Source organism: Eulemur rufifrons, chromosome 20, assembly GCF_041146395.1.
Source record: "Eulemur rufifrons isolate Redbay chromosome 20, OSU_ERuf_1, whole genome shotgun sequence".
NCBI classification, from domain to species: domain Eukaryota; kingdom Metazoa; phylum Chordata; class Mammalia; order Primates; family Lemuridae; genus Eulemur; species Eulemur rufifrons.
This window is the reverse complement of record NC_091002.1, coordinates 5,265,862-5,290,005: the sequence shown is the minus strand read 5'-3', so window position 1 is coordinate 5,290,005 and position 24,144 is coordinate 5,265,862. Positions and strand designations below refer to the sequence as shown.

The 24,144-nt window shown below is 58.0% G+C and overlaps 3 protein-coding genes and 1 pseudogene across 7 annotated transcripts in view; 2 read left to right on the top strand and 2 right to left on the bottom strand.

Moving 5' to 3' along the window:
- The window catches only part of MAEA (macrophage erythroblast attacher, E3 ubiquitin ligase), a 400,167-nt gene that overhangs the window by 306,569 nt on the left and 69,454 nt on the right, over nt 1-24,144 (bottom strand). The window lies entirely within an intron of this gene.
- IDUA (alpha-L-iduronidase) lies at nt 1,113-16,439 on the bottom strand. Of its 3 annotated transcripts, XM_069496194.1 has the most exons (15): nt 16,105-16,439; nt 15,279-15,419; nt 15,053-15,060; nt 4,685-4,762; nt 4,402-4,509; nt 4,029-4,124; nt 3,719-3,921; nt 3,450-3,629; nt 3,124-3,340; nt 2,552-2,764; nt 2,327-2,448; nt 2,120-2,245; nt 1,962-2,038; nt 1,524-1,624; nt 1,113-1,349 (listed from the first exon to the last, which is right to left on the bottom strand). In XM_069496194.1, the coding sequence occupies exons 1-15, from the start codon at nt 16,308-16,310 to the stop codon at nt 1,216-1,218; spliced, it is 2,010 nt and encodes a 669-aa protein (XP_069352295.1). In that variant the 5' UTR covers nt 16,311-16,439; the 3' UTR covers nt 1,113-1,215. The 3 variants fall into 3 exon arrangements, with proteins under 3 accessions (XP_069352295.1, XP_069352294.1, XP_069352296.1); XM_069496193.1 differs by lacking the exon at nt 15,053-15,060 and having other exon boundaries at nt 4,685-4,770; XM_069496195.1 differs by lacking the exons at nt 4,402-4,509; nt 15,053-15,060 and having other exon boundaries at nt 4,685-4,770.
- SLC26A1 (solute carrier family 26 member 1) lies at nt 9,433-23,985 on the top strand. 3 transcript variants are annotated; one of them, XM_069496185.1, is made up of 3 exons: nt 9,439-9,898; nt 11,366-11,984; nt 12,781-15,270. In XM_069496185.1, the coding sequence occupies exons 2-3, from the start codon at nt 11,394-11,396 to the stop codon at nt 14,305-14,307; spliced, it is 2,118 nt and encodes a 705-aa protein (XP_069352286.1). In that variant the 5' UTR covers nt 9,439-9,898; nt 11,366-11,393; the 3' UTR covers nt 14,308-15,270. The 3 variants fall into 3 exon arrangements, with proteins under 3 accessions (XP_069352287.1, XP_069352286.1, XP_069352285.1); XM_069496184.1 differs by having other exon boundaries at nt 11,129-11,984; XM_069496186.1 differs by lacking the exon at nt 12,781-15,270 and adding an exon at nt 23,893-23,985 and having other exon boundaries at nt 9,433-11,984.
- On the top strand, nt 18,627-19,841 carry LOC138400851 (small ribosomal subunit protein uS2-like; annotated as a pseudogene).

The following is a 24,144-nucleotide window of genomic DNA, read 5'->3' as shown; positions in this document are numbered from 1 at the left end:
TTTTTTTTTTTTTGAGACAGAGTCTCACTTTGTTGCCCAGGCTAGAGTGAGTGCCGTGGCATCAGCCTAGCTCACAGCAACCTCAAACTCCTGAGCTCAAGCGATCCTCCTGTCTCAGCCTCCCGAGTAGTTGGGACTACAGGCATGCACCACCATGCCCGGCTAATTTTTTCTCTATATATTTTTAGCTGTCCATATAATTTCTTTCTATTTTTAGTAGAGATGGGGTCTTGCTCTTGCTCAGGCTGGTCTCGAACTCCTGAGCTCAAACGATCCGCCCACCTCGGCCTCCCAGAGTGCTAGGATTACAGGCGTAAGCCACCGCGCCCGGCCAAAGTGACATCTCTTGACCACAACTTGGTGGTCCATGTTTGCTGGTGGCATGGAGGGGACATGAGCTTCACACCTAGACAAAGGGCAGGTGGGTACAGAAAAGCCGGTGGGATGAGATCAGGGCCTCCGCTCCCAGGCTCCAGCCCGCAGGGTCCCACAGGCTGGCTGTGCCCCTGGACAGGTCTCTGCCCCTTGCCAGGTGCCCTTTCTCCACAGGTTTCTCCGTCTGCCTGCTCGCTGGGGGCAGTTCTGCACCTTGCCTCCATCTCTGCAAATAGTCACCAAATTGTCCTCATCTGGGCATGCCATCTGTTTCTTCCTGGGCCCAGATGTGGAGCCACTATGACCCAAGGGGGGTGGACACAGGCATGGTGGACACTGCTGGCCTTAAAAAGCTGCTAGCCACAGTCTGGGCCGGGCAGGGATGCTCCATCCCACCCTCCACTGGGGCAGGGGCCCTTCCCCCATGCAGCCTCAGCTCCTCACTCTGCAGAGCAGCAAGAAAACAAGCAACAGGAACGTGCCCCTCACTAGGGGCGATGCCAGAGACCCCTGGGTGGGCAGGGCGAAGCTGAACTCCCTGCCTGGAGAGGGCAGGACTCTCCACATGGCCAGAGCGGTGTCCCTCAGTCTATCCAGGCTGGGGGGCAGGCTCTGGATGGGAGGGGGCAGGAAGAGGCTTTCCTCCAGCTGGGTCCTCACCCCTCCAGGCTTCACCCTCAGGGGACAGCCCCACCCCTGCCCAGTGGCGGCCCACAAAGCCTCACCCAAGACTGGCGTGTGGAAAGGCACTTTAAAGGCGATGATGGGGCAAGCTGGAAACAGGTGGCGCTGAAGGCTAACTGACAGGCCAGCTGCCCCGGGTTACTGGTCAGCACAGGCTCACGGGTCACCAGCAGCCGGTGACCCTCGTGGGGCAGGGACCTCCAAGTATGGCACAGGGTCCGAGAAAGGGCCTGGCCGGGCCCAGTAGTCCAGTGCTCGAACTCGGTAGGAACCCGAGACAACAGCTGTGTCTGCAGACACAAAGGTACACACGTGTTATTGGGCGTGTGCCCACCTGAACCTACCCTGATACCTAATGCCCCTGACTCAAGTCTTCGAAAGGCCCTGGCCCCCACCACACCTGGCACTGTGAGGAGGCGCAGGAATGGGGTGGCCGAGGCCAGGGCAATGGGGGGTGGGCATACCTGGGCTAAACACGAAGAGGTTAAAGGTCGATGGCTTCCTGCTGACCGGGGTATACACCTTACCATCCTGGGAGAATTGGATCTCATATGTCCACAGGCACCTGGGGAGGTCAGAGTCAAGAGCAAGGCTGGGGGACAGGGCAGACCCACAGCCCTGTTCCCTCCATTCCCCCTCCCTGGCACCCCCCTGTGTCCTTGGCACTCTTCCTGCAATTTCAGGGGAGAGCAGAGAAGGCTGGAGCCCAACTGTGGCCTTTGATGTCCCCTGCAGGTACCCCTACGTCCCACTAGACAAGGTGTGATGTCACAAGTACACAATGTGGGGGGTGGAAGGCAGAGAGGCAGGAGGGAGCTGGCCCACCACCATGGAGTGTCCACAGGGCCACTGCAGCCTGAAAGCGCTGGGGCAAAATGGGGAGGTGACCCCCACTCACGTACTTGGAGCCCACATACTCATCCGACCAGACCAGAACCAGCTGCCCCTCAGTCAGGGGCAGTGCACGGAGCCGGGTGACCTGGGGAAAGGGAGGTACTGTGTCAGGGTGACAGGGGTGGGGTGGGGGTGAGTCGCGGCAGCTGTGGGGGCTGCCACTTACCTGGCCTGGCGGCTTCTCTGGGCGTGCGCACACGTGCACCAGCAGGAGCGAGGGCAGCGGGAGCTCTGGGCGCAGGGTCAGGTGGCGACTGGCAGGCAAGGGGCGTGGTGCTGTGGCCACCGGGTCCTGGGGATAAAGGTGGGTCTTCAGGGATCTCAGGGTGGGTTGACGGCCCTATGCACCCTTACCCTAATGCTCCCCGCAAACCTCAGCCGCGCGCATGCGCCGGAACTGCTCCGCGGAGGGGAAGTCCGGCCGGCCCACACGTTGCCACTCGCCTTGGGGGCTGCAGAGCCAGTTGTCCATGTAGCGCGTGACGTAGACCAGCCCTGCGAAGCGCACGCTGGGGCCTCGCCTCAGCGGGCCGCCCCCTCCAGGCCCGGCCCCTTCAGAGTGCCCGCAGCCGGAGACCTCCCTGGGACCTCCACTCACCTGGGCCAGGGGGCACCCCATGCAGCCGCAGGGTCACCGCAACGCTGCGGTTGGCGTGGGCGCGGGTGTCGTCACTTGCGTAGACCAGCACTGCAGCGCGCCAGGCGTCGGCAGGGCCCTCGGGGCTGTGGGCGCTGGCCAGGACTCCCACCGTGTGGTTGCTGTCCAGGACCACCCCAGCCTGGGACACCTCGGCCCAAAGCTGCTCCCCATCTACAGGGGGAGGCTGTCACCATGTGGGGAAGCTGTCCCTCCACCCTCCCAGGGTCTGGCTTCGCACATCTGTCCCCTCCTCTTGGTAAAGAGATCTCTGTCTGGCGGGTCCAGGTCACACCACAACCTCTGCAGCCCACAGATCCGGAGAAACAGAGTGGGATGGGAGGGCAACCCCCAAGGAAGTGTGCTCTGCCCCCCATGTCCACGCCCCCCTGCCCCAGGGCCTACTCCTCAACCTAGAAGACATCCCTGCCTAAGGCCCTGATCGGCCCACCCAGGCTCTCCTCTGGTCCTACCGCACCCAGGGCGCGCCAGGCCCGCCTCCGCTGTCTGCAGGCTGGCCCGGCACCGCTCACCCAGCAGAGCCAGCAGCCCCATGGCCGTGAGCACCGGCTTGCGCAGCAGCTGCACGTGGGGCGGGCGGGTGTTGTTGACCTGGAAGCGTGCGGTGAGCGTGCGCTGCGAGAAGGGGTGCGGGTGGTAGCTCAAGAAGGCGTTGTCGTTGCTCAGGAGCGCGTAGTTGATGGAAGAGCTGGTGTTAGCCACTAGCATGTTCTGGTGCTGTGTGATGACCTGGGGGCAAACAGGGCGGCTGGGACAACGGCTGCAGTGGCCACCACTCCCACCCTAAGAATAAGGTGGCTCTGTGGGGAAGATGTACAAGGGCAGAGGGCAGGCCCACCTTTACAACCATGGCTGCGTAGGTCACGTCGGCCCTCCATGGCTGCGGCTGCGACCAGCCCACCAGTGGGTCTGCCTCATCGTTGTAAATGGGGGTGTCCGCGAACTTGGGGAAGAGCTGCCGTATCTGCTGCCCTACGGCCTTCTCCTGCTCCAGGATGTAGATGGAGCTGCCCGCACCCTGCAGGTGCCACCAAGGTCAACTACACCACTGCCACCACCAGTAAGGGGCAGGCAAGGGTCCAGGGCTGGTGGAGGGGCAGGGTGCACCTTCTTGTGGAGGGAGATGTAGTCCAGCCGCACGCCCACCTCCCCCGTGAAGAAGTTGGTGCCGCTGTGGCAGTGCTCCAGGAGGCTCCAGCACAGCGGAGACCGCGGCGGGGGGTGGAAGGAGTCAGCGGGACCCCCCAGCCGCAGAGCAGCGCTGGCAGCACGCAGGCCCTCGGAGCAGGCGTCATAGTAATTCAGGAAGCCTGGGCGGAAGGCGAGTCCATGCATGCCCTGAGGGACCAGCAGGTGCAGATTCCCCTCCCGAGCTCCCATGCCCCTTTCAGTTCGCAGGACCAGGAAGACCGCCCACCTTGCGTGGTCATGGAGACGTTGTCAAAGTCTTGGTGATCCGGCTCGTTCCACGTCTCAAAGTTCCACTTGGAAACATGCGCAAGTCCATACCTCCCTACAGAGCGTTCCTGCTGTCACACGTGCTCCACCCCTTTGTGTTGGACTGTCCAGCCCATCTGTAACCCCAGGGAGTCCCATGGTTGGAGGTTTGGGTCTGATGGAAGGTCTGAGTGCAGCCGAGCGTCCCTGACCCTGTCCACCCTCCCTGCCATTGGGAAGCCCTGGCTCAAAGGGACCAAACACAGAAGACCCAAGGGATGGCCTGGGTGATGGGGGGAGGACAGACTGCCCAGGAGTATCCACCCCGTCCCCAGGGCCTGCACCCTGCCCACCAATGTATCTGCTGGCTAGGAGAGAGACCAGGTCCTTCCACGCAAACACCTGCTGCTTGTCCTCAAAGTCAGTGAAGAGTCCCGAGGGGCTGCCCATCAGCTCAAATCCTACAACAAAGGAGGGTGGCGGCCCTGCTGCCTACTGCCCATGCCATGCCCATGCCCTGCTCCAGCATGGCAGTACCAAGGCCAGTCCTAATCAAACAATCTTCAAGGACCCAGAAGGGCTGGGTAGTGGGAGAGGGGGTGCAGGTGGGCTGAGAGGGTAGAGCCAGCCACTCACCTGGGAGGAGCTGGTTCTCCCTGAGGAGGTCCAGGTACTTGTCCAGGTGGGTGAAGTTGTAGCTCAAGCCCTGCCCAGCTGATGCCCTGTGGACAGTCAATGTCAGTGTGGAGAGCACAGAGCACAGATGTGACTTAGCTCTCCATACTGGAACTGCAGCCACATTCCAGCAGAGGAGGAGCTGCCAACACAGGGTCAAGACCCAGGCTTCCTGATGGGCCCTTCCCCTTAAAAAATAACCAACACTATGGAAACCTATCAGCCACTCACAGCCTAGTGTGAACTACTGTGCCTGCGCTTTAAAACCTCCCACCTCTTCCTTCAAGAGATGGAAGACTTGGGGTGGAGACTCAGAATAGCCATGAGGCTCAGAGGTGCGATGGAGCAGGCAGGTCCTTCAGGAAAGGTACGGAGTGGGCGTTGTAGGACAGGAGCCAGGCAAATCCCAGTGGCCATTCTACCCTGACTCTCTGCCTCTCCTGGAGTCCAGGGCCCCAAACTTGGCCCAACAGTACCCTCATCTCTGCCCCCACACTCCAAGATGCAACCTGGATGGGCAGAAAGGGAAAAGAGGGCGTCCCCCACCCTACACTCATCCCAGATGGAGCTCAATTCTCAAAGGGCTCATGTTCTGAGAGGGGACAGGTGTCATCAGGCAACCATCAGAATCTTTAAGAGCACATCAGATGTTTGGTGATGGGGACATGACAGAGAGTGAAGGGGGCAGAAGGTCAGGGAGGAAGGGCCTCTCTGAGGAGGGGGCGTCTAAGACCTCCCAAGTAATGGGATGAGCCAGCAAGGAGAACGTCTGGGGGAAAACAGATGAGGCTGCATGTGCAAAGGCCCTGGGATAGGAACCAGCTCCTGGTAAACAAGCAGCAGAAAGGCACCTAGTGGGCCTGGGGCAGAACAAGGGTGTAACATCATGGAAAATGAGGTTACATGGGGGTCTTGTGACCATTGTGAAGACAGGACCCTGACTCAGGGTGAAATGGAGAGCCCTTTCAGGGTTCTGGGCAGAGCAGTGCCATGATGTTTTTGAAGGATCCTTCTGGTGACTCACTGGAGCCAAAGTGGGACCCAGACAACTGGCTAGGGGGCCACAGTGGTCACCCATGGAGAGATGTGGCGCCCAGACTGGGTGGCAGCCAGAGAGGCTGGAGCAAATGGATTACAAAGTAGAGGGGCAGCATCTGCTGTTGGGGTGGGAGGACAACTCCATGGATTCCAGCCTGAGCAGCTGGACAGGTGGAGATTAGCTTGGAGCCAGGCTGGTCTCGGTTTGGGCCACATGGACTTGGGCATCTGAGGGTAGACTGGGTGAAGACACTGGTGCTCAGGGGTCTGGGGCTGTGGGGAACGCTTCTGGCCCAAGGCAAAGGTGTGAGGTGGTGGAACAGGGGACAGCAGCCAGCACTGAGCCTGGCGAGCGGGGCAGGAAATGCTGCAGCCCTAGTGAGGCGCGTGGGGAGGTACTTGGCGTGGGGCACAGACAGGTGGGTCAGCCAGGGTCTGAGGGCGTCCTGCACCATTAGGATGCAAGGAGCTCGCGGCGCGACGCGCCCCCTTGAGGCAGCTGGGTCTGTTCCGAGTGTGCGATGGCGCAGCAGGGGCAGGGCGGGGTCGCACCAAGAACCCGGAATCTAGCCCTAAACAGCTGTCTGTTGGTCACAGCAATTTCTCGCCACAGCCTAGCCGGCCCAGCACTGCTCCCTAGCGCAGTGCAGGCCTGGACAACTCAAAACCTCCCTTCTGGTTGTGCCTGTCCTTGCTTGTACCGGTCAAGGCAGAGCACCGCCCGTCCGCAGGCACAGGTGCCAGCTCCTGCTCCTCCCGCCCTGCCCTCTGCTGGCTCACCCGCTCCTACGCCAGGGGCCGGACGCCAGCACGTGCACAGCGGAGCCTTCTCTACCCTACCCCCGCCACCGCCCCTCCCATCCAAAGGTCACTCCAGTAGCTAAGAAGTAAAACTTAACAAGCACTTGGGTAAAAATTAAATGCCCAGCGGATGGGTTCCAAAGTCCTACAGGTGGGGGTGGGGCAGGAGCAGGCGATGACAGCCGGGTGGAAAGTGCAGGTGCTGGCGCAGCTCCTGACTTCCTCGCAGATCCCAAGGTGATAACCCGGGCCCTGCGCACACAGGCCTGGGGTCAACACCGTCCGGGTGCTGGGCCGGCTGGGCCGCCAGCGGGGGGAGCCCCAGCATCAGAGATGTCCCCAGCCTGTCACCACGGTGGACTTGAGTGTCAGCTGGCCTGGCCAGCCTCGCAGCTATGATGCTCGGGGACCAGGATACCGCCCCCCGGGGCGACCCCAGTCTAACAAACAGGGAGTAGTCCCGCCCCACAGCCCGCGCCTTGGTCTCCCTCCACCTCGGTCCGGTCGGGAGGGGGATTTGAGAGACAGACTAGAGAGGGGGCTGAGCCGGTGAGACCAAGGGCGCAGCCCACCCCACGCCCCCTGCGGAGCGGCCTGGCCTGGAAACGCAGACTGGGCCATCGCCCAGCCCGGGGCCGGAAGCCCGAGGACCGGCCCACCCTGCCAGACCCCAATAGGCACCGGCGGCCGCACAACCGGCTCGTTCTCCGCGCCCCCTCCCCGGGCCCCTGCCCCGAGTCCGAGCGCCTGCGCCGCGAGGCCGAGTCACCGCCCGCCCGGTGAGTGTGCGGGGCGGGGCCGGGGCCGCGCGTGCTCGGCGGTGGGGGCGGGGGCGCGCGTGCATAGGAACAGCGCAGGCAGGGAACGGAGCCGTGCCGTCCCAGGGGTGAGGGGCGCGAGACCGACGGCGGTCGCGAGCGGGGGCTGTGCGGAGTGCGGCCGGCCCGGCACAGATCCCCGTGGGAGAACCTGCGGCGCGGCCTGGGCACTGGGGCGGGGGTGTCAGCGGGGCCTCTGTCTTCTTTCCTGGACCCCAGCACCGCGCACACGGGCCTGTCATTCCAGAGAAAATGGGGTCTGGACCCCAGAGCCCTGTCGGCCTGGCTTCTTTCCACGGGTGGTGGGTACAGATACAATGTTTCCTTTCCAAATAAATGTGCTCCAACTTAAAACGGTTGATTCAAAGACAAAATTAAGGAAATAACCCTATGGCCAGGACTTGACAGGAGGTCCAGTGGAGGTGGTTTAGGCAGGTTTGACCCCATCCTTCCCCCGACGTGGGAAGCAGCTAGGTGCACGGGGGCGAGTGGGCCTGCCCACCCTCTCGGGCCAGCAAGGCTGCAGGACCCCTAGACAGGTGGCACAAAGCAGCACCAGCCTCTGGCCTCAGCACACAGGCAGAGAAACTGAGGCAGAGGGATATGTCGACAATAGGGGGTTAGGCCCCAAGGGTCCTACAGGTGTGATCTCAATTGTGTTTCCTCACCCACAGGGGACACCCAGCAGAGGCAGGCCCAATCCCTGCCAAGCATGGCCAAGGCCAGGCCCCCACAGTGCAGCGGAGATGGTGGGGGTGCTGCGCCCCTGAAAATTGCCCTCCTGAGCTATCCCCACCAGCCTAAAATCCCACCACAGGCCGGCCCTCCACAGCCTCTGGAAATCCCCACCCCCTTGGTGGGGGGACGGCTGCTCCCCACACTTAGGTTTTCATGTGCCCCCAAGGTGACACCCCCCCCATCTTGCACCAGCACCTCAGCCCTAGCACGTGTGCACGTACCCACTCTCACGCCCACGGCTTCTTCCCACTCTCTGGCCACCCCATCCCCCAACCACATTCCACTCCCATTTCACCTCCAAATGGGGACAACCTGTAGTCGGGTCTTCCCTGGCCAGGCCCATGGCTCCAGGGAACCAGGCAGGGCTTGCCAGCAGGCTGCAAAGGAGCTGAGTGTCAGGATGCCTGATGGGAGCACCCTCCCTCTGGGGCTCGGCCCCTTCACACTCCAGTGTCCCCTGTCCGGGAGAATGCAGCCCAGGGCCATGTCTGACTCTGCAAAACTGTTGGCTGCAATCCCCCTTCAAGGACTTGTGGGCACAGGAGAGGCAGCAAGGCAACTTCACAGTCCCCAGGCCTCAGCCAGTCTGCCCTAAGTGCCAGGGCTGCCAGGGACAGCAGGCCCAGGCTGGCTCGGCCTCCCAGTCCCACCAAAGGGACCCCCACAACCTCCTGGGCCTGCCTCCAGGATGGGAGCATGCTCGGGACTGCAGCAGCCCCCTGGAAAGGAACCAGCCCTTGTCACTCACAACCCACTTACCCCTCAAGCACCCAGTGATGGGGGCTCACCTCCATTATCCACTTTAAAGATGGGGGACCTGAGGTTCTGCATGATAATTTTAAAAACAGCAGCTCACTCTGTTTTCTTGTGTGGGCCACTGCCCTACGAGTCTCAGGGCCTCTGGTTTAATTCATTTTAAGGGATCATTTATCTTCATGGCAGCCCTAGAAGGCAGGCCTGGCCAGTCTTAGCGGGTTGGGCTGGAATGCAGGCAGACCCAGGACCCTGCCCCCAACAGAAGGAAGAGCATGCTAGGCTGGTGGTGGCATCTGGATGCCAGGAAGCCCTCTGCCCTGGGCCATACACACCACACACGCATGTGTGCACACAAGTATGCAAACCATGCATGCGTGCGCGCCCACATACTAGCAACTGTGTGTCTGCTTTCCACGCACGGACACAGGACGGAGGCTGGGAGCACGGTGGCCCCATGCCAAGCTGGCCATTACAGCCTCCACCCCTGCTCCAGCTTGGACCAGAATGGCTCCTTGCAGGACCAGGAAGATATCCAGTGATTGGACAGGCGAAAGCCCCTCCCTCAGTCCTCTCCCAGGTGGGGAGGGGGCGACTGCACTTGGCCCCAGAGAGTGGCCTGTACTCAGCACACAAGCCTCTGTCCCGCGCTGGGTCCCCAACACCCACACACCCTGCACAGCCACTCACAACTCCCCCTCGCTCCCTGGCAGGGCCGCAGCTGCACCTGGAGCCCCACACAGCTGTAATGATTTGTGAGCCTGATTACAGTGCAACTCCCTGGGTTAGCTGCTCAGGTAACACGTCTGGGGGGAACCTGTGACTCAGCAATCTTTGGGGTAAATAATTTAACTGCAGATCCCAGCACACAGAGCGCTGCCTGCAGGACAGTGCCAGACTCACTGCTCTGCTCTTCCACCTGCTCACAAAAGCCAGCGGGTTCTGGGTCCAGCCGGGCCCCAGCCTCAAGGGACAGGCCAGCCCTCAACATCCCACGGCCCTCTGAGCCCATAAGGCGCTCTCTCAGGTAAGAGCCAAACTGGGGCCCCGGACAACTCAGCCACCACAGAGGCAGCTCACGGGGCAGAGAAGGCAGGAACTGTGGACAACTGGCCAGGACCCCTGGATTCCATGGCTTCTTAGAGGACCCTCAGGCTCAAGGCAGGTGGCATGTACAGTCCTTGTGCTGCATACCTGGACCCCAGGGACCCTGTGTGGTGGGGTCTTCAGAGGAAGAGGACACAACTCTCATCACGTTCCCTACAGGGCCAGCACCCACCGTTCCGGAGCCCACACGGGCTGTGCTCAGCCAGCCCGCACTGACCTGCCAGGCTGGGGCCATCACTGCCCCCACTCCCCAGGGAGTCCTCAGGCCTGTGTCCTGGGCTCTGAGGGAGCAAAGAACATCTGGTCAACACTGCTATGCAGGGAGTTTTAAAAACAGAAGTACTTTGGAGACTGTAAACAAGGCAGAGCAGACCCGGGCCACGTATGTGATCAGTGTGGCCTCTAGGCACCGCCTCCCTGACGCAACGGTGCTCTCCGAACGCAAAGAAAATGTCAGCAGGTGCCCTTCTAGCTCTGCTCGCCTGGGGTGGCTGTTTGCAGAAGACTGGGCCCCCTCTGGGAGGCTGCCCTGAGGGACAGTGCGGCATGCCTGTGCACTGCGTGGACTGGTCAGGGCTTTGGGCACGTACCTAGCAAGGGCCCCCATGTCCCAGAACACCCTGGACAGGGGAGATGGATTCTAGTCACCCTACCTCTCCTCCCAGCTGGCCCTAGCGCCACTCCCCTGGCAGATCTGGGGTCCCAGTATCCACAAGGCTTGGCAGGCACACAAGGAGACCCCCTTCCTGTATGCGCTCTGCCAGTCCCAGGGCCCGAAGTACAGAGGTGATGGAGGGGCCAGCTGGAAGTGTCCATAGGGGAGCAGGCGCTGGTTTGGATGGGAGAGCGGAGGGGGTTCCAGTGTGGGCATGGGGTGGACAGCAGGGCCCTTTGCCAGGCCAGGGAGGCGGACTGGGAGCAGCAACGGCTCAGGTGTGTTCACTGTGTCTGCGTCTCTGACAGTCTGACTTGAAGCACATGTGTGAGGTGGCCCAACCTGCTCCCTCTGTTGGGGAGGTGAGTGGCATGAGGCTCCCGGCAGATTTCAGGTAGGAACTACAGAGCTCTGCCAGGCCACCCCTCAGCACCACTGGCCTTGGCACACCCCAGGCATGTGGCCCATTGTCGTAATCATTGTCTCACCCCACAGATGGAAGGAACCTTGGAGTGAGCAGGACCTGATGTCCATCCAGACGGGGTAGGGGGTCTGGCCCATGCTGTTGGGAGGGGCTCAGCACCAGCTCCTGACCCAGTCCCCTCAGCTTCTGAGAGCAGGGCAACCTCTGAACCCTGCCCTGGGCAGCAGCAGCACTTGCCCCTGCCTGAGTCTTTTTTGTTGAGACGCGGGCCCTGGGACCCCAAGGCCATGCCCACTTCTTTGTTGCAGGTGGGCCTGAGGGGCCTGGCGCTGCAGGATGGAGGTGTCCTCTGAGCCCCTGCAGCAAGGCAGGGGGCTGGCACTGGTCCGACGGCAGCCCCCGGTGCCCCAGGGTCTGCGCAAAACACTGAAGGCCAGGCTGCTGCGGAGCTGCACATGCAGCCTGCCACGAGCCAGGGCACTGGTGCAGGACCTGATCCCTGCCACGCGCTGGCTGCGCCAGTACCGCCTGCAGGAGTACCTGGCAGGTGACATCATGTCAGGTCTAGTCATTGGCATCATCCTGGTGCCACAGGCCATTGCCTACTCGTTGCTAGCCGGGTTGCAGCCCATCTACAGCCTCTACACGTCCTTCTTCGCCAACCTCATCTACTTCCTCATGGGCACCTCGCGCCACGTCTCTGTGGGCATCTTCAGTCTGCTCTGCCTCATGGTGGGGCAGGTGGTTGACCGCGAGCTCCAGCTGGCCGGCTTCGACCCCTCCCAGGACAGCCCGGGGTCCAGAGCCAATGGCAGCGACCTCAACAACTCAGCTACCACACTGGTGCTTGGACCACCTGACTGCGGGCGGGACTGCTACGCCATCCGCGTCGCCACTGCCCTCACGCTGGTGGCTGGGGTTTACCAGGTGAGGAGCCAGCTGCATGGGGGTAAAGATGGGCCACTCGCCTGCTGAGGGCACCCCCCTCTTAGGTGCCCATCACCTACCACAGGGGCAAGACTGGGAGGAAATACAGGGTCAGGTCTGGAGGACAGGCTGGGGCCTTGGAGAAGACAGAGCAAAGCACAAGCGGAGCTGGGCATGCAAGAGCATCCCAGAGCAAGGCACCAACACCTGAGGGCTGAGGGTGCAGCAGGGAGGGGTCCTGGGAGCCAGCCTGGCCAGTGGCTGTGGCTCAGCCAAGCCAGACTGTGGCCCACGTGGCCTCCTGAGCTTTCTGTCCCAGGTGGGACCCAGGGGACAGGGCTGCCTTCCTGCAGCCTCCCCACACCTGGCTACCTCCTACCTAAGGCCTGTCCACCCCAGTTCCCCGTCAGCTCCATGTCTGCACTGGAGGGCAATGGGGGTCAGTGTCATGTGCAGGAAAACAGGAAGAAAGGCTTTTCTAATGCCTAGAGCCCAGAGGCCTCAATTCTGAAATAAAACTGGCTCCTGTGCATGCGAGAGGGTAAGAAGTGAGCGTCCGTGGCCAACAGTGTACACATGTAACACTCACGCGTGTGTCCGCTGGCATGTGTGCAAGTGTGCAGTGCAGGAACACAAGAGGCCACAGGAGGAGTCTGATTTGGAAAACACGTAGCTAAAGCAGTGGGTCGTCAGGCTATGTGCTGCGACCATGCCCCTCAGGCCACACCAGGTGCCAGTGGCAGGGCACGCAGCTCCTGCCGGACAGCCTGCTGGCCTGACCACACTCTGTCCACAGGTCCTTATGGGCGTCCTTCAGCTGGGCTTCGTGTCCACCTACCTCTCGCAGCCGCTGCTCGACGGCTTTGCCATGGGGGCCTCCGTGACCATCCTGACCTCGCAGCTCAGGCACCTGCTAGGCGTGCGGATGCCTCGGCACCAGGGGCCCGGCATGGTGGTCAGCACGTGGCTAAGCCTACTGCGCAGCGCCAGCCAGGCCAACGTGTGCGATGTGGTCACCAGCACCGTGTGTCTAGCAGTGCTGCTGGCTGCTAAGGAGCTCTCAGACCGCTGCCGGCACCGCCTGAGGATCCCGCTGCCCACAGAGCTTCTGGTCATCGTGGTGGCCACACTTGTGTCCCACTTTGGGCAGCTTCATGAGCGCTTTGGCTCTAGCGTGGCTGGCAACATCCCCACTGGCTTTGTGGCCCCACGGGTGCCAGACCCAGAGCTGATGCAGCGTGTAGCCCTGGACGCCGTGGCCCTGGCCCTCGTCGGCTCGGCCTTCTCCATCTCACTGGCAGAGATGTTTGCCCACAACCATGGCTACTCCATCCGCGCTAACCAGGAGCTGCTGGCCGTGGGCTGCTGCAACGTGCTGCCTGCTTTCTTCCACTGCTTTGCCACCAGTGCTGCCCTTGCCAAGAGCCTGGTGAAGACCTCCACCGGCTGCCGGACCCAGCTGTCCAGCGTGGTCAGTGCCGCTGTGGTGCTGCTGGTGCTGCTGGTGCTGGCACCACTGTTCCGGGACCTGCAGCGGAGCGTCCTGGCGTGCGTCATTGTCGTCAGCCTGCGTGGGGCTCTGCGCAAGGTGAGGGATCTCCCTCGGCTGTGGCGGCTGAGCCCAGCTGATGCGCTGGTCTGGATGGGCACTGCAGCCACCTGTGTGCTGGTCAGCACTGAGGCCGGGCTGCTGGCCGGCGTGATCCTCTCGCTGCTCAGCCTGGTGGGCCGTACACAGCGCCCACATGCGGCCTTGCTCGCCCGCATTGGGGACTCAGCCTTTTACGAGGATGCCACGGAATTTGAGGGCCTCATTCTTGAGCCCAGGGTCCAGGTGTTCCGCTTCTCAGGGCCACTCTACTATGCCAACAAGGACTTCTTCCTGCAGTCCCTCTACAGCCTCACGGGGCTAGACGCAGGGCGCTTGGCTGCCAGAAGGAAGAAACGGGGCTCTGAGGTGGAGGCTGGCGCAACAGACCCTGTCGAGAGCAAAGATGGCTCTGGGAGCAGCAGGGCCGCGCTGGTCCCCACAGTGGCCGGCTTCCACACGGTGGTCATCGACTGTGCCCCGCTGGTGTTCCTGGACACGACTGGCATGGCCACACTGCAGGGTCTGCGCCAAGACTATGAGGCCCTGGGCATCAGCCTGCTCCTGGCCTGTTGTAGTCCCCCAGTGAGGGATGCTCTGGGGAGAGGTGGCTTCCTCAGGGAGGACCAGGGGGACGCGGCTGAGGAAGAACAGCTGTTCCACAGTGTGCACAGTGCCGTTCTGGCGGCACGAGCCCGCCGTGGGGAGCTGGTGGCTGCCGACTCCACCCTCTAGCAGGGCCAGGGCCTGCCCACCACTCCCTCCTGGGAGCCTGCAGTGCAGATCTGCAGCCATCGCTGAGATCCTTCCCGGGGAGCGATGCCAAGGGCTGGAGTCATCAGAGAGGTGCAGTCTTGCACCACCTCTGCCCTGGGAAACCAGGGAACCCCAACTGGGGAAGGGGAAGGGGGCACTCTGATCACACACAAGGACCCCAGACACTCAATAATCAAGATCCTTCACCTTTGAGACAAACGCTGCCCCCAGGATGCCGGCTTGGCCATGATGCCAGCCACCCATGAAGTCCCTCGGCCTGAGCCCAGAAGTGCTGTGCCTGACCTGACACTCTGTGTCACTGTCTTATTTGAACAAAGGCCCCTGCAAATCATGCAGCCTCCAAGGTGCCAAAAGGACACACTATCCCAGGGCTTGGCCAGCCTCTGCCCCACAGGGTAGAGGCTGGCAACTCTGGCTAAGGGCATGAGGAGCTCTATGTTTCTCTAAGCCCTCCATACCCAAGTGCCCGGCCCCCACTCCTGCCCTGTGCCTCACCCTCAGGGTGACAGCCTGCTCCAAGGAAGGAGGTCCAGTGTCAGGGCCAAAGGTGGTGTGAGCAATAGAACCTCAGCCCAGCACTCAGGCCTGGCACACAAAGCCACATGCCACACAACACCAAGCAGGCATGAACCTCCAAAGTGATCTCCAGGGGGAAGCCAGCTGTGCTCCATCCAGCAGTTGTCCCCAGCACACACTGCCCCACTGGCCCCCCTGGAGCACAGCCAGTGAGAACGTCTTCCCACTCCCTTCCCCAACAGGATACTGTGACAGGAAGTGTAAGGGCAATGGGTCTTCCCAGCAGCAGCCCCAGCCCCGCACTGTCCAACACAGCATGAGGCCAGTCCGGCTTCCTCACTTGGCCTCGCCATCTTCTCTGTAAGGTGGACTCTGGCCAGCTGCCCCAGGAGGCCCACCCCTACACCACCCACCTGGCTGTGACGAGGTCCAGCAGCCAGTGAGTTCGGACCTGCTCAATGCCGCGGTGAGGGACAGCACCCACGTAGGCGAGGTTGAGCTGCTGGTCCCAGCTGAGGATGTACTGGTCAGCCTGGTTGTGTGGCAGCGGGGGACTGGGAACAGAAGGGGTGGCTGTGTTAGTCCTGAGCCTTGGGCCCTGCCCAGCAGTGCAGCCTCCCTACACATCTGGCCCCTATAAATCCAGGACCCATGACCGGTGTGGGCTCCAGGTGATGGATTGGTGCTTGTCCACTCAGTGAATAATAAAATGACCCTAATGCCAGGAACGTTGTGAAGTCTTGTCTTGTCAGGGAAGGGAGCTCCCACAGGACAGAAGACCATGTTCCAACCCCACTGGTTTCCCTGCCATACAGGAGACTCTCAGCCTACTTTGAGGGGCTTGGGGACACACAGGACAGCAGTCAGGTCCCACTGTAGGGGCATCTGACACCCCTGGGGCTGCCCCCCTTGGTCTGCCTCAAGACAAGCAGTGTCCTGAGCCCCTAGGGGCAGCCACAAGCTTCTTCAGTCTCCTAGGGGCCACTGGGCAAGCTCAGGGCTGCCCCAGGCCTCCACCACAGGGGGTGGATGGCACACGGAGGAGCAAAGGGTTCCTCTCTAGGGAGCACCTACTGTACCGAAGACCACAGGCAAGCGAGCCCGAGGGTCTCCCCAGATGCGACAAGAGGGTCCCAGAGACCAGTGGCAGGGTGGGCTCCTGGGGTTTGGGAAGAGCGAGTGCGGGGATAGGGGCGGGTGGGACGCTCTGTCCTCAGTTTCCCTGCGTGGAGCGCTCACCAGAAGCCCGTGCTCCTCCAGAAGTGCCGCAGGGGCCGCAGCCCACGGGCCGCGTCCACGAGCACCAGGTGCGGGGCTTCAGCCAGGGCGGCCGGGAGCGCAGCCAGGAGCGCAAGCAGCGCGGCGCGGGAGCACGCGACCCTGGCGCGGGCGGCGAGGGACCGCGGAGCTCGCATGGCCGGGTCGCGGGGTGGCGAGGGTCGCATGACCCGGGCTCCGGGGTAGCGAGGTCGCGGGAGTCACACGGCCGGGGTGCAGGACCGCTGGGGGGTGGCCCCGGACCTGCACGACCCACTCTGGTCAGCGCGCGCCTCAGCCCTCCGGGAGCCGGCGGGTTCCGCCTCCGGGTCGGGTCCGGACGCGCCCCCACGTGATCGCCGCCGTGGGGCGGGGCCTCGCCAGGACAGGGGAGGGGCGGGACCGGACGGCTCCTCCGCGCCTGGTCCCCGCAGCTGTCCCACCGCAGAGGTGGTCGTGGGGACCGAGCGACTAAATTCAAGAAAAGCTCTCCGAGGAACGCTTGGTCCCGGCGTGGGGTGTGCGTCGAGCCCTCTGTCTTGTTCGTGCTCCAAGCAAGTCGGGCCGGAGCCGGAACAGCCCGAGGGCGGCGGACGCCGGGAGGCTGGTCAGGTGGCCTCGGGCTCAGTCCCTGGGTGGCCGGGCGGCGGGGAGGGGTCGGGCTCAGGTGCCTGCGGAGGCGAAGCTCTGTGCCGGGCTGGCTGGGTTGGGTGAGGGGCGCAGAGGGGGCGCAGGGTCCTAGATGGCCCAAGGTGGCCCCGGGCTCCGCCGGAGCAGCGGATCCGCGGACTCTGCGTGCGTGGATTCAACCAGCTGCGGATTGAAAATATTTTTTAAAAAACCAAAACAATGTCAGGGCGCGGTAGATCACGTGAGCCTGTAATCCTAGCGCTTTGGGAGGCCGAGGTAGGAAGATCGCTTGAGTTTAGGAGTTGGAGACCAGCTTGAGCAAGAGGAAGACCCCGTCTCCTCTCTTCTAGAAGTAGGAAAACTAGCCCGGCGCGGTGGCGCCTGTAATCCCAGCTACTCGGGAGGCTGAGGCAGGAGGCTTGCTTGAACCCCGTAGTTGGAGGTTGTTGTAAGCTATGATGAGGCCACTGCACTCTAGCCTGGGTGACAGAGCGAGACCCTGTCTCCAAAACAAAAGAAAACAACGATACAACAATAAAAAATAATGCAAAATTTAAAACAATACAACTATTTGCATAGCATCTACATTGTATTAGGTACTATAAGTACTCTAGGGATGATTTTAAAGTGTGTGGGAGGGTGTGTGTAGGTTGTGTGCAAAATACTATGCCATTTTGTATCTGGGACTTGAGCATCTGCAGATTTTGGTGAACTCAGAGGTCCTGGAACCAATCCCCCAGGGATACTGTGTGAGGACTATAGTCCAATGTACATGTGTGACTCCAAGCAAACATTGTATAAAATAATAATGAAAGGAACAGTCTAACAAGAAGAAAACTGAAATATTGGACAGCAATAGCCCACAAGTTGTGCAGAGGGTCATCAGGGTCACAGTGCTCTGGGCCTTTTCTATTTTAGGGAGAGGGTTAAGATATTGTCTAACATTAGGTCTTATGCTGAAATTGCAAGGTAAAACGTCATCACTCACCATTTAAAAGAAAGTGTGTAGATTCCAAGCCAGCAGAAAGGTAAAAATGTAATACAAAAAAAAAAAATTAGTGGAAAAAAATTCAATAAAAAACTAAAAGGTAAGAAAGGGAGGCAAAGCCAAGAAAAAAAAAAAAAAAATGACAGCACAGAAACATGTCTTTCTAAGAATAGCAGGCTGTGATTCAATCCAAACACTCCAGAGAAAATGACTAAAAGCAGTGGATAAATCATCTTAAAAACAAATCTTAAAAGAATTGCAGAACTGAAAAGACGGAGGAATCACCAAGCCAAAACTGAAGAGAAGGGCCTCCAGCAATGGAAACAGTTCTTCCAGTCTAACCCTCCTCCTGAGAACAACTAGCAAAGCTGGGCAGCATGGTGCAAAATCTGTTTGCAGCACCCGAGAGCTACAAAGGCAGCAAAGATTTACAGGGCCAAGATTTGGGAGAAAAGGTTTCCCAGAGTGGTGAGGCCAGCATTTGAACATGGGCTCATGGAGCCATGGGACGGAATTCAGAGTTCACGCAGAGAGGCCCTGGTGAACACTTTACGCTTTCAGTGGGGACCCCAAAGGGCTATACCCTAAAAGTAAAGGTGAACCAGAGACGGAATTGTCCTACAGGAACTGAAGCCCAGCCTTGAATTCCTTCAAGCCCAGAATGAATTAAGGTGATCTGCTAACCTAGCCACCTGCCAGAAAAGTGAATCTCCCTGCAGGAAGATAAAACAGACAAACAAAACAAAATGAACAGAAACCTTCAGTGCATGATATAGGAATGGATCCTGGATCAGGAAAAAAGGATTATAAAGTATATGATTGGGATAATTCACAACTTGGAATATGTACTGTGTTTTACATGATAAAATTCTACCAATGATAAATTCTAAAATTATTAAATGGCCTTGGGGGTCCAACCAGTGTTGTTCTGGATTCCTCTTGTAACTTAAAGGGAAAGTTTACACTGTCTAGAGCCCTTGAGGTCCTGCAAATCAAGGAGGAGGACATCCTCAAATTCCTTGCAGCAGGAACCCACTTAGGTGGCACCAACCCTGATGTCTGAATGGGACAGTACACGTGCAAAAGGAAAAGTGATGACATCTGCATCATAAATCTGAAGAGGACCGGGGAGAAGCTACTACTGACAGGTCATACCACTGTTGCCATCGATAACCCAGCTAATGTCAGTGTCATGTCCTCCAGGACTACTGGCCAGCAGGTTGTGCTGACATTTTCAGCTGACCCTGGAGCTACTCCTGGACCTCCACTAACCAGGTCCAGGCAGCCTTCCAGGAGCTATATCTGCTGATGGCTACTGACCCCCCCGGCTGACCACCAGAGTCTCACAGAGGTGTCTTATATTCACCTACCCACATGCTCTGTGTGACATAGGTTCTCCTCTGTGCCATGTGGACTTTGCCATTGCATGCAACAACAAGGGAGCTCGCTCAGTGGGTCTGATGTGGTGGACGCTGGCCCAGGACATTCTGCGCATGTGTGGCAATGTCTCCTGTGAATACCCCTGGGAGGTCATGCCTGATCTCTGCTTCTGCAAAGACCCCAAAGAGACTGAAAAGGAAGAGCTGGCTGCTGCTGCCAAGCTGTGACCAAGGAGGACGTTTAGGGTGAACGGACCACTCTACCTCCTGAGCTCACAGCTACCCAACCTGAGGTTGCTGACTGCTCTGAAGGCCTGCAGGTGCCTCCTGGGCCTGTTCAGCAGATTCCTGCTGAAGACTGGAGCGCTCAGCTCGCCACAGAAGCCTGGCCTGCAGCGCCCACTCCCCAGGCCGCTGAATGGGCAGGAAGAACCACCGAGTGGTCTTAAGCTGTTCGTCCACAGCTCTTAAGATTGACAGAAAATAGGCCAGGCGCAGTGGCTCATGCTTGTAATCCTAGCACTCTGGGAGGCCGAGGCGGGAGGATTGCTTGAGCTCAGGAGTTCGAGACCAGCCTGTGCAAGAGCGAGACCCCGTCTCTACAAAACTAGAAAAAATTAGCCGGGTGTGGTGGCGCCTGTAGTCCCAGCCACTCGGAAGGCTGAGGAAGCAGGATCGCTTGAGCCCAGGAGTTGGATGTTGCTGTGAGCTAGGCTGACGCCATGCCATTCCAGCCCAGGCGACAGAGTGAGACTGTTAAAAAAAAAAAAAGAAAAGAAAAAGAAAGAAAAAGATTGACAGAAAATAAACATCTGTTTCTAAAAAAAAAAAAAAAGAAGGAAAGAAAGAAAATTATTAAATGACTTAATTGCATTGCGGTTGTGAATGGAGATGTCCTTGTTCTTTTGAGATCCATGCTGAAGTATTTAGAGGTAAAGGGTCGTTATGTCTGTACCTAAAATGGTTCTGAAAATTAAAACAAAAAACTATAATATGATTACATATAGAGAGGCAAATAAAAGCAAATATAGCAAAATGTTAACAATTGGCACTCATTGGTGGTCTAGTGGCTAAAAAAAAAAGGATTGGCAGATCTAGGTGGAAAGTATGTACCATTATTGTAATTTTTCTATGAGTCTGAAACTTTTCAAAATAAAAACATTGAAAAAAATATAGAAAACTTAGTGAAAATTTATTTAATTATACATTATCAATCAGTCCATTTTATTGTGTGTAAATCACATCTTAATAAATCTCATTAAAAACAATGGTTTAATGGCGGATTAGACCCAATTGAAGAAAGAATCAAATTAATAATGTTTTATGGGTTTAAAATATATCTAAAGAATTAAAATCTCTGACAGAACAGCATAGATGTTGAGAGGGAAATAAATGGAGTGTGAGAGACTGAATAAGGTATCCCAGAGACGACTGTCACCTTATATGGTGAAGGGACTTTGCAGATGTGATACGTTAAGGCTCCTGGGATGGGGAGATGACCCAGGTGGACCCTGCACGTAATCCCAGTGTCCATATGAGGTGTGGCAGAGGGAAATTGACACAGAAGAGGTTTGATGACCTCAGAAGAGAGACAAATTTGGAGATTGTTCTAAAATTTGTCCCCAGGATTTGTTTTAATTAGGTTTGGTGAGACACGCAGATACGGACGTGACAGTCATCAAAGAAAGGTTCATGGAACGTCCCAGCAAGGCCTGACATGTATATAGAGACGGTGTGATTTCGATTTCGATTTTGGGGATCTGTGAGGCAAGAGATTCCCATAGTTCTCTACCTAGGTGACAACTTTTAGGTAACTGCCCGATAGTTTATAATGAATGTGCAGAAGAGAACATGTGCTGGCCAGGGCACCCAGAGCTGCCTGAAGTTCTGCCAAGTATGCCATGTCTTGGGTCCCATCCTTCACAAGTGACGTCTTGGCCAAGGAAGGAAGGCAGCGGTGTCCCACTGAGCTCTGTCACGTAGGATGGCTGGCAGTGCACAGCTCCCATCATCAGCCCCTCCCTCTGCAGGTGTGTGGCTCCCGCCTGCCTCGGTGGCTGTGCTGAGCTTGCAGGGTGCTATATTTCCATGACTCGGAACACAATGGGCAGGTGGGTGTGGGGGCCACAGGCTCAGGGTCTCCGAGAGCCTCTGTTTCCAGGACAGCCCGGTAGGGTGCCGGTCATTTGTTGTTTTAATGGGGTAGCATGAGGCCAAACGGAGTCGTTTCTTGTGTGAGGAGCCCTGGGCACCTTATGGCCATTGTGAGTGGCTGAGAGACTCCGGCAGGGGTGAGAAGAGGCTGGCAAAGCCCCTACGGTAAAGGCGTCTCTGAGTGCACTGATAAGAGTGCCTGTTGATTTTATTTTGGAAGTAAAATGCGTAAATGAAGACTATGTTGCCACCAGAACTCAAAAGAACTAAAAGATACTGGGCGTTATGTCTGTGATGAGTGTGTTAAATGAATGACCTTGGAGGAGGATGTCCTCAAGGTGATGTGGCACTTGTGCTCCTGGAGAAGGTAGATGTTGCTAAGATCTTGTCTGCAAAGATTGTGACAAAGCTGTGGAGGTCCTGGGGTGGCCTGGGAGAGGTGTGTTGTGTCCCTTCGGAGTTGGCGGCAAACTGCAGCTGGGAGGCTGCTGAAAGCAGCACAGAACACAAGGTGCTGCCACACCTATGGGAGCAGCAGGTCTGGCGGCTGCGACTGGGCGGAGTCAGTAAGTTCAATACCATTGGATACCAGGTATGGGGGCTCCAGCGGAGGGGCCACAGCATCAGCCTGTAGCATTCCCTCATCCCCACCCTTTATCTTCGCCAGCTAAAAACCCAGGCAAAATTGAGCTGTTATTTTAGCCATCCCAAGCCATGGTTTTTAGTTTCTTTCTCTGACTGATAAGTGGAAGGGAGAGGGAGGGGAAGCAGCCTCCCTTGGATGTCCCCATCCCCAACATAGACACTCCTTTTCTATTTTTCCTCTTAAACAAAATCTTGGTTTTTTTTCTCTTAAAATCTGGCTTACATCTCTAAGTGGGTAATTTTTTTTTCCTGTCTGTCCTGATTGTATTGACTATATTTTTTTATTTTCTGTTTTCTTTTTTTCTTTCACTTTTTTGTTTTTTTTTTATATAAAGAGAAAGCTGGAAAATCACTTTCTTTTCAGAGACAGGGTCTTGCACTGTTGTCCAGTCTGGAGTGCAGTGGTGTCATCATAGCTCACTGCAGCCTTGAACTCCTGGGCTCCAGTGATCCTCCTGCCTCAGCCTCTTGAGTAGCTGAGACTACAGGCACCTCCACACCTGGCTACTTTTTCTATTTTTCATAGAGACAGGGTCTCACTATGTTGCTCAGGCTGGTCTTAAACTCTTGGGCTTAATGGATGCTCCCAGCTCGGCCTCCCAAAGTGCTGGGATGAGAGGCGTGAGCCACCATGCCCGGCCTCTTCTGTATTCTTGATGTGCTGGCACTGGGGCCTTTATCCTGGAGAGACTGCTCCTCCCAGAGCTAGCAAATTCTTACAGATAGCAAAATGACGCCCCTTTCAGATACAAACCAACCAACCCAGGGCCCACAACTATCTCTTTTATCTGACTCTCACACACCCTCTGTCACCCCAGGGTGAAGTACAGACAACTAGGAACTGCCCCTAAGGCCCAGGGCCAAGGGAAATTATTCAAACTTTCCAATCCTACACTCAGGAGCTTCTACCCTCCCTCACCCCAATAAAGGCTCTGGGCCATGTTCTCTCCCTCCTGCTCCAGCCCTGACCCAAACTGGGGCTTCACCTGCAGCCCTGCAGGGCGTAGGGGTGTGGTGTGGCATGCCCCTTCTCTTGGGAAATGTAAATGACAAACCTTCTAAAGGCAGTTGTCAGCCGGGCGGCCAGGCGCAGTGGCTCACACCTGTTATCCTAACACTCTGGGAGGCCGAGGCGGGAGGATAGCTCAAGGTCAGGAGTTTGAGACCAGCCTGAGCAAGAGCGAGACCCCGTCTCTATTAAAAATAGAAAGAAATGATCTGGACAGCTAGAAATATATATAGAAAAAAATTAGCCGGGCATGGTGGCACATGCCTGTAGTTCCAGCTACTCGGGAGGCTGAGGCAGGAGGATCGCTTAAGCCCAGGACTTTGAGGTTGCTGTGAGCTAGCTGATGCCACAGCACTCTAGCCCGGGCAACTGAGCGAGACTAAATAAATAAATAAACACAAATAAAAATAAAGGCAGTTGTCTCCATGTCTGTCACCTTACCATGCCTGATTAAAACAAGTCCCAGGACAAATTTTAGAACCAAGGTGCTCCCACGATGGTTTGGATGGGAGGGGCCAGGTGCCCAGGAATACAGGAGGCTGGAAAGGGCCAGGTGCTTTGCCTCTGGAGGGAACGTGTCCTTCCAACACCTTCAGCATACACAGAGGCCTTGTGCCGTCTTAGACCAAGAATATAAAGGCGTGAAGACAGCACGGCCCTGGCACAGATGGACAAAGGACCATGGAGACACAACAGGTCCGCACAAGGGGATGGACCGGTGGGAAGTGGATGGTTCCCCTCCAAGGCCCCAGAGGGAGCCATGGTCCTGTGGTCACATGGTCGTGTAAATTTCGCCAAGCTGAGACACTGTAACCACGGCAGTTCCCGTCTCGCTGGATGGGCAGCTGGATGGGCACTGGAGAGGCGGTGGGCACCTCTGGGGCCTGGCCAAGGGGAAGTTAAGTTGTGGGAAGCTGAGTCTATTCATGTCCTTCCCAGTCACTTCCTTTACCAGCCAAGTGCAGGCCACACATCCTGGGGTGGAAAACAGCTTCCAGGAACACTCCTGGCAACTCACGAAGATGAGTGAGTCACAGGAACTTTTGGAAAAGGATTAAAGATCTGGCTGCTTTAATAGGAAACGCTGACATCAACAAGATAACACAGAATCCTCATTCCCTGTGTCGCAAAAACATGATGTAGTAAAACTCACCACAGAAGGCGTTTTAGATTAGTCACCCCAGAAGAAAAATGTAAGACCCCGAAAGCTCCAGCTT

Bases quoted from the DNA above. Each gene is read 5' to 3' on its own strand.
- IDUA (XM_069496194.1), bottom strand. From the start codon at position 16,310: ATGCGACCCTCGCCACCCCGCGACCCGGCCATGCGAGCTCCGCGGTCC. The intron at 2,765-3,123 runs GTGAGCGGTGCC...CTCCCCCTGTAG, and splicing joins GGGGCTGCTGGCTCTGCTGG to ATGGGGAGCAGCTTTGGGCC. The intron at 2,246-2,326 runs GTTTGCGGGGAG...CTTTATCCCCAG, and splicing joins GGCGCATGCGCGCGGCTGAG to GACCCGGTGGCCACAGCACC.
- SLC26A1 (XM_069496185.1), top strand. From the start codon at position 11,394: ATGGAGGTGTCCTCTGAGCCCCTGCAGCAAGGCAGGGGGCTGGCACTG. The intron at 11,985-12,780 runs GTGAGGAGCCAG...CTCTGTCCACAG, and splicing joins TGGTGGCTGGGGTTTACCAG to GTCCTTATGGGCGTCCTTCA.